Below are 8,490 nucleotides of genomic sequence, written 5' to 3'. Positions count from 1 at the left end.
TGTTGACTCTGGTGACCGATCATTTCCCGGATCTTTGGTTGAGACGATCTCAGGAAAGCTACAATGGCACACCCGAAAGGGCAAACCCATTGAGTATCTCTGCCCGATTGTCGAGACTATTATCCGCCTTAGGATGACCTGATTAGAATTTACCTGTGAGGGGAGGGTTGATTCTTTCAGATGCATGTTCAGATGGTGACTTTGATGGTGACTTTTTGTTCCGTGGATCAGAGTCCTATTTATAAGTCGGATTTATGGCCATTTATTGTCGTGACGCCGGAGTGCTGTCCGTGGTATTTATCAGTGGGGATCCGTTTATTTCAGGATCCCCCGGGCCGATGTTATCAGTGGGGATCCGTTTATTTCAGGATTCCCCGGGCCGATTCAGATGGTTGTGGGTATCTGTTCAGAGATGGTTTGATGATGATGATGATGTATCTGTCTTCCATTTATTTCGGAACCCTTGAGATGGATTGGTGGTTACTTATTCCTCAGATGGTTGTGATCAGTTCAGAGATCCGGGCTGTGGTCCAGAGCAACAGATGATCAGAGGATTTGGAGGATGGCCCAATGCATTGCATTCATACATCTGCATCATTCTCATTTTGCATTCACCTGCACCAAACCTACGTCTAGCCATATGGGGAGTATTATGGATTGAGAATCTGGTTGAGAGACATCTGGATGTCAGAATGTTATTGGTGAAATATTATCTGTCTCGATGAAACCAGAATCAAAGGACAGAATCTTCCTCATATGGATAGATGTTGCATTCATGCATATTAACCCATTTGCTGTTTTGTAGGTGTCAACCGGTGCGCATAGCTTGTTTGCTCAGATATCCTGCTAGGGGCAACAAATCCAAACGGATGGATCTTCCCGACGCCGACATCCTCGAACTGAAAGAGATGGTGAGGGATTTGTTCAGTGTTGTGCAAGGGCTTGCCTTGGGGCAGAAAGCCATGGCCGAGAGATTGGAAAGGATTGAGGGCTGGATGATCAAGGAGAAAGTTCAGGGGAAAGTTCCGTCATTCGTAGTGAAGAAATCCCTTGACAGTGGTCAGCCCAAGAAGAAGGTTGAATCAGGTGGTGCGCAGACTAAAAGAGAATGCGGTAAGGATCGTTACCACCCTTATGCTGCCACCGTAACCATTCCTGTTGGTGATTCATCGGCACAACAGCGGCAACCACCACCTCAACAAAGGACCCAAAGAGCAGTGGGCCAAATGAGAAGGAGGACGACAGATCGTCATTTCAATAAGCCGCCCGTGACTTACGCCTCTCTATTTAAAAGGTTGAAGGATCTCGGGTTGGTGCAGCCAAGGATATTGGTTCCAGGGAAACCGGATCAGAGGGTTGCCAGTTATGATGAGAATGTCAGGTGTGAGTTCCATGCTGGGGCACCTGGACATCATGTTGAGGATTGCAAAGCTTTTAAGCATGTGGTCCAGGACTTGGTGGATTCTAAGACAATCAGCTTTGCACCGATGGCAGATGATAGTGCTAACCCCGTGACAAGGCATGGTCCTGTAAAAGTGGAGATGATGTCGAAGGACAAGAAAAGGATAGAGGTGACTGAGAAGGATCAGTAAGAATGCCCATGTCTGTGGTCCCAAAACGCCCGACGAAAAATGAAGCTTTCCCTCGTGTTGATGATTGTTGTGCAGCCATCGCTACAAAAGAGTGTGTAGTAATTGGGGAAACGGTCCAGAGAATGATGAAAGCAGAAATGGACGATGTGAGACGTAAAACATCCAGTCTGGCAGCTGAAACCGTCAAGGTGGAAAAGGCCATTGGTGTTGAGAAAGAGAAAAAGCCGTCCATTTCTTCTTACAAGCAGGCATTGGAAGTGGTGAGAAATCGAGGGATCCCAGGCTGGGGACAGATCATAGGCATTGTAGTAAAGGCGGATATGTTTGGGATTGGTTATCATCCAGGTCAAGACTCGTCTGAGCAGAACAGAGGACGTCGTCCGTCGTTCACCTTTGTCAGTGCCGGAATGCTAGATTCAGATCACGCCTATACAGTGGGTAAAGAAACTGACAGTGACTGGGAGATTGATCAATGGATAAGATCGTGCGTACCAGGAAGCTGGAAGGCTTAAAAAGATCATCACCGTCACTCATCCTGAAGAGTAATATTTTCTTGTTTTCAGTTTTATTTACATGAAAGCCATATGTGTTGCCCGACATGTAATGGTTCATTGTAAGGGCCACCTCATGTTTACATTTGCAACATTTCTGCATCATTAATAAATGGATGTTTTTCAGTCAAAAAGCGGTGTTCCCTGTTTTTCATTTATTTTTGCAGTTTAAAAACAAATAAAAATGGCAATGTTTGTTTTCATTTTTCTTTTTTTGATTTGTCTTGTTCCGAATTCAAAAATAATTCTCCGGATCTCGTCGATAACAATTTGGTTACACCTCATATGATTTCGACAAACCGATCTATCATGCCGAAGAAGAAGGCGAAGAAGATTGTGATCTGCTGGAATTAGCCAGGTTGTTGAAACAAGAGGAGAGGGTGATTCATCCGCACGTGAAGCGAGTTGAGATTGTTATTCCAAGCACCGCCGAAGTCAGGAAGGAAAAATTGGAGCCGCTTCAGAGGCGAGTCGAGAGCAGAATGGTAGTCCTGTTAAAGGGACATGTGGATACCTTCGCCTGGTCATGTCAGGATATGCCAGGGTCGGATACCAATGTCGTTGTGCACAAGCTGCCATGGAGGGAAGACTGTCCTCTAGAGAAGCAGAACGCCAGTGCCTGTATCAGAGAGCCATGGTGACTTTGTTTCATGATATGATTCATCATGAAATTGAATGCTATGTTGATGACATGATAGCAAAGTCCCCAAACAGAAGAGGGGCATCTGGCAGACTGGGGCAGTTCGTTTGACCAGTTGAAATGATTCAAACTGAGGTTGAATTCAGATAAGTGCACTGTCAGAGTGCGGTCCGGTAAAATGCTGGGGGTTCATTATAAGAGAGGAATCGAGGTCGATCCTGCTAAAAAAAAAAAAAAAAAAAAAAAAAAGAACAATAAGGGAAACGCCTGAACCGAGAAAAAGGAAAAAGAGTAGGTTCGTGGTTTCTTAGAAAGATTGAACTACCTGTCATGGTTCACATCTCATCTAACAGCCATGTGTGAACCTATACTCAAGCTGTGAAAAAAAAAGATCAAATGGTCAGGTGAAATAATGATTGCCAAGGGGCATTGAAAAATGAAAAGTGGCAGGAACCTCTGATTCTGATGCCTCCTGTGAAAGGAACAATTGTTAATCTGGTACTTGGCAGCCCTCGAGGGGTCTATGAGGTGTGTACTGGGGCAGCATGACGAGTCTGGTCGAAAAGAGCATGCAATTTACCTTAGCAAAAAGTTTACCGACTGTGAAACAATACATTCACTGCTCGGGGAACTTGATGTACTTTGGCATAGGATGCTCGCCGACTGAGACAGTATATGCTGGTTCATACCACTTTGTGGATTTCGAGATGGATCTGATCAGGTAGATGTTTGAAAGAGCCAGCAGTAACCGGACGGGTTGCAAGAATGCAAAAGAATGTTGACTGATTTGTGATGCTCTCAGAAAGCAATTGAAGGGGTATTGTCTGATTACATCGCCCCGTAACTCGTGGAGGGTTATCAACCGATGAAGTTTGAGTTCCCTAATGAGGACATCTCGAGGTGCTCCAATCGAAAGATTGAGAGTAACCGATCCCGGAGGAGGGGCCTGACCCTGAATCCGAACGGATTTTGATGTCTGATGGGGAGGTTAAGGTGAATAAGCTTTTGTTGCCCGGATAACGTTTGAAGGCACCGACGGTGTGATTGAGTAGGAAGCTGGTGTCATACCCCGATTTTGATCCTGAAATTTTTCATTTTTTCTTTTATTTTTGCATTTGCATACATTCATCAGTATAAAATGGTTTTTAATCACTTGACTTTTGTAATTTTTCAATATTTGATTTTAATTTCAAATCAAGTTTAAAGCCAAATTTCAATTTAATTTTAATTGTTATCTTTACTAATGATCCAGAACTCTAATTGATTTTAATTTTCAAATAGATGTTAGAATTGATGTCAAAAGTAATCTTAACAAATTATTGGATTAATTTGATTTTAATTGGGTTTTATACTGATTTTTTATTATTATTTAAATTGATATTTAAATTAGTCTTGGATTATTTCTAAAAAATCCATTTTATGTACATTTCAAAATCAAATTACAAATAACATTTCAAGTACATTTGCACCATTCACCCCTTTGTTCGATGTTTGTCACTTATGTTATCATTCACATTCTATTGTCATGTTCCTAGTCCTCGCTCATTTAATTAATCATTCATGTGAGCCAGTTTGCTACTCAAGAATCATTAGTGTTAACGGTGACAAGCATATTATAACATTTGCAAAGAGAGACATTATATTAATCAGGTCTATACATGGTTATGCGTTGAAGCATATGCACATATGGAGATTGCAAATAAGCTCCCTGTAATTGATTATCTTATTACTATGTACGCTAAGTCTGGAAGGCTACATATGGCTAGAGCATATTTGAGCAATTGACAGATTTCAATAAAACTCCAAGCTTTTATCCGAACTCTATTTGACCATTCGCATCAGACCGACTGGAGTTTGTAAAAACCCTATGACATGCAATCTTCATCGACCATGTACTTGTATCCATGACAGCAATCCTGGAATGTTTTCTTTGTCAATCCAGCCACGGATCTCAGGGCCAAACCGGCTTCCTAACAATCCGCATAACTTCAAACAGAGCTATGCCTTGTCACGCCCAAAACATCATAACAGTAGTGATGGCAGGCCCTGCAACAAATCCTCAACACAATCAACACTTCAATTTCAATCCTACAAAAGAAAATAAAATCAAAACTTGCATCAAATTCAGAGAGAGGAGAAGATGGATTTGGATGTTGTCACTCTTGTGCCAAATTTTGCTATTGGACCCTTCATTTGCTCTAAGCTTCTTAGTTATGCTTCAATGCCTTTCTTACTTGGACTGCTATAACTAATCAATCTTGAATGAAGAGCGGATGAGCCTTGTGAACCGAAAGGATGTATAGAATCCAATAGTACCGGATGCCACAAAAACGCATAAGAAGTCCAGCATGTACCTGAAACAAAGAAAATGTTGTTCTTGTCACAACAAGAAAAAGAAGGGCAAATAGCAGGAGTTGAGGCAACATTGGATACATTCAAGGCTGACAAGGCTTATCCAATGAGAAAATTGCGCGAGATCCTTCCAGATATGATAAGGAGATCCTCAAAATTGTATCACAATGTTCAGACTGTTACAGCAGCATATACGGAACTGGAGGCTTTCAAGAAGCTTGCTTACTGTAACAATGCACTTTTGTTGACGATGCTGCACTCAAAGACATACCCCGATGAAGGTATGCTAGCTGCAAAGGTTGAATATGAATGCAAAGTGAGAGGTGCCCAGCGATTGGGTTTCAATTCCGTGGTTGGTGGCGGGCCTAATGGAAGTGTTATACATTACTCTAGGAACGATCAAAAGATTAAAGATGGAGATTTTGTTTTGATGGATGTGGGATGTGAGTTACATGGCTATGACAGTGATCTCACACGTACCTGGCCACCTTGTGGTACCTTCTCTTCCGCACAGGAGGGGCTTTATGAGCTTATACTGGAAACAAACAAGCATTGTGTGGAACTTTGTAAGCTTGGTGCAAGTATTCGACAAATACACAACCGTTCGGTTGAAATGCTGCAGAAAGGACTAAAGGAGTTTGGAATTTTGAAAGGTTTTGGAAGCAGTTCCTACCATGAGCTTGAACCCAAACAATAGAACATGCTGCAAAACATGGACCCTGAAGCAAGAACAAGCTAATGCAAATTTCCAGTTCCAAGCCATTAACCTGCAGTAACAATAATTACCAAACAGTGAAATTCCAGAAAGTTCCCAAATTGGAATTGGGACAAAAAGCGATCAGAAAAGCAAGAGCTCAGATTACCTTTCCCAATTTGTAGCATCAAATAGGATAAAAGTGATTCTGAGCAGACAAAAGATTTTCTGGAAATTTCCCTTTTTGAACTCCATATGCCATTCTGAAACCCTAACCTGTGAGATAAATAGAACAAAAAAAAACCTAATGGGAGAGACGAAAATTTTTGAGAGAGAAACGGCAAAAACTTAAGAAAACCCTAAATCAAAAATTTCAAAAAGCAAAAAACCTAGAGAAAGAGGATTCAGAGAGAGCGGCGAGAACTTTTAAACCCTAAATCCAAAATCGAACATACCTGGAAGAGGGAGGCGAAATAGTGAAGCTTCAAACTCCATCATCACCGTCGCCGCAACCGAAGGTGAGATTCTTTTGGCTTGAATCCTTCTGGAGGTAGTTGTTAGAGAGAGTGAGACGCAGGGAAGTGAGACGGAGAGAGGGCATCGCGAGAGAGAGATGCGAGTCTGAGGGCTTTGAGAGAGGTTGAGTTTCGTTGAGAGTGAGATTGAGGGTAACTGAGGACGATGACCATGTGATTACAGTGTCTTTTCATTTTCTTTTTTTGGTTCCCTTTTATTTATTCCTTTTTATTTATTTATTTAGTAAGAACAACTTTGAAATAATTACTTTTTCTACGTTTAAACTTCTTAGATTTTCATTTAATAGTATTTTCATTTACTAGGGTATTAATATAGTATTTTAGTATTCCCAATCAATCAGCATCTAAAACCCAACAGCCATGCGGCTGGGTTTAATTACCAGTAGACCAATAGTTTTCTTTTATTTTAGTTTTTATTTTAATCCTTTTTTTAATTTACATTAGTTTATATATTTAAGTTAGCAGTAAATTATCAGTAGGTTAGTAAGTGGCCTGGTGGAGAGGGGGATAGTTCCATAGTCTTAGGTGGAGTGAGTTCAATACTCATGTGTAGCACATTTTTTTAGTATTTCATTTTCTTTAGTTTTTTTTGGTATTCCATTTTCTTTTAGATTTTATTTTTTATTATTTTATTGCCTTTTAGTATTTTGTTTCCTGTAATATTTTTTTTATGTCCATGTTTCTTTATTAATTTCATCATATATTCGACACCATTTTAAAACAAAAAAAAATCATACTTTTCTCGATTTAATATCGAGCCCCTTTTTCACACCCTTGTAAGTCGATTGCTTTTTAAGCATCGCCATCAACCTCACATAGCTTACTCTTGGGCTTTCTTACAATGAGCCGGTTCTCTTGCACTTACACTCATGCATTATTTGGGCCCGATTTTATTTATTTCATGATTGTTTAATCCCCATTTGACAAATGTACCCCACTCCCCCAATATGTAATAATTTTGTACTTTTTATTTCTTTTACTGTTTGGGTATTTAATTAGCTACTAACACAAGAATAAAATCAACAAATTTCAAAAATACAAAAATATGACTCGATTCAACGTCGAGTACTTTCTCAATAAACGAACCAACTCATTTCTCCCTCCTATTCCATCCCATTTCAAAACTTCATCAAATGCTTGATTCAACGTCAAGCCATTTTCATAATCAAAAACTCAAAAAAATATTAATTCATATTCAAGACCTTTTCAATAAAGATGGAAGTGGAACGTGGTGTATACCGCGCACTCCTGAGACTAGGATTCGAGATGTATATCTCGCCAATCCTAGCTCTCGCCATCATCCAAATTTATCCATTTTATTTTCTCAAACACTCAGTCAAATATTTCTTAAACGTCCATCAATACTTGATCTAGGTCAAGTCATTTTCACAACAAAACTCAAAATACCTAATTCTTATTTAACGCTTTTTCAATAAAGGTGGAAATGGAACATGGTGTATACCATGCACTCCTGAGGTTAAGATTCGAGGCGTATGCCTCGCCAATCATAACTCTCGCCATCGCTTAAAAATTGTCAATGTGGTTTCTTCAAACCCTTTCTCAATCAAATTCCAAAATACTTAATTCTTATCTTAAACTCTTTCAATAAAGATGGAAATGGAACATGGTGTATACCATGCACTCCTGAGGCTAGGATTCGAGATGTATATCTCGCTCATCCAAGTTCTCGCCATCACTCAAAATACATCCAACCAATCAAACTTTTTTCTCGCCGCCGTGCGATTAATCAAAAACCTTTTTCATAAACGAAAGGTATATTGTCTTAAGGTGATGCAAAACAATGTTTCGGCCACGATTGTTGAGTAGAGATAAATGACGCTGTTCCGAATGTAGATTTATAAATCCGTTCGATGTGTGGTATGCGTTCACTCCTCATCTGTTTTGGGTAAAACGATGTTTTTGTCGATTAATACAATATAGCTTTCGCTAAAATCGACCAACAAACAAACATTTTTCTACCCAGAACTACGTAAGCCTTGATTTCTCTTTTGAGATACGTAGGAGCAGGATTTTTAAATCTTGTCAGGCCCACTAATAAAAAACTTAGGTTTAGTCCTTCGTTAAAAATCCAAAAACATTTCTTCTCTCTTCTATTCTTTCTTTC

The 8,490-nt window shown here is 40.0% G+C and overlaps 1 protein-coding gene across 1 annotated transcript; it reads left to right on the top strand.

Annotated features, from left to right (window-relative positions):
• Positions 1-5,151: 5,151 nt before the first annotated feature.
• Positions 5,152-5,832, top strand: LOC127094189 (intermediate cleaving peptidase 55, mitochondrial-like). Its single transcript, XM_051033049.1, has one exon. It carries the CDS (start codon positions 5,152-5,154, stop codon positions 5,830-5,832), a length of 681 nt encoding a protein of 226 aa, XP_050889006.1.
• The last annotated feature ends 2,658 nt before the right edge of the window (positions 5,833-8,490 follow it).

This window comes from Lathyrus oleraceus, chromosome 6, assembly GCF_024323335.1.
Source record: "Lathyrus oleraceus cultivar Zhongwan6 chromosome 6, CAAS_Psat_ZW6_1.0, whole genome shotgun sequence".
Taxonomy (NCBI): Eukaryota; Viridiplantae; Streptophyta; class Magnoliopsida; order Fabales; family Fabaceae; genus Lathyrus; species Lathyrus oleraceus.
This window is presented reverse-complemented; position numbering and strand designations above follow the sequence as displayed.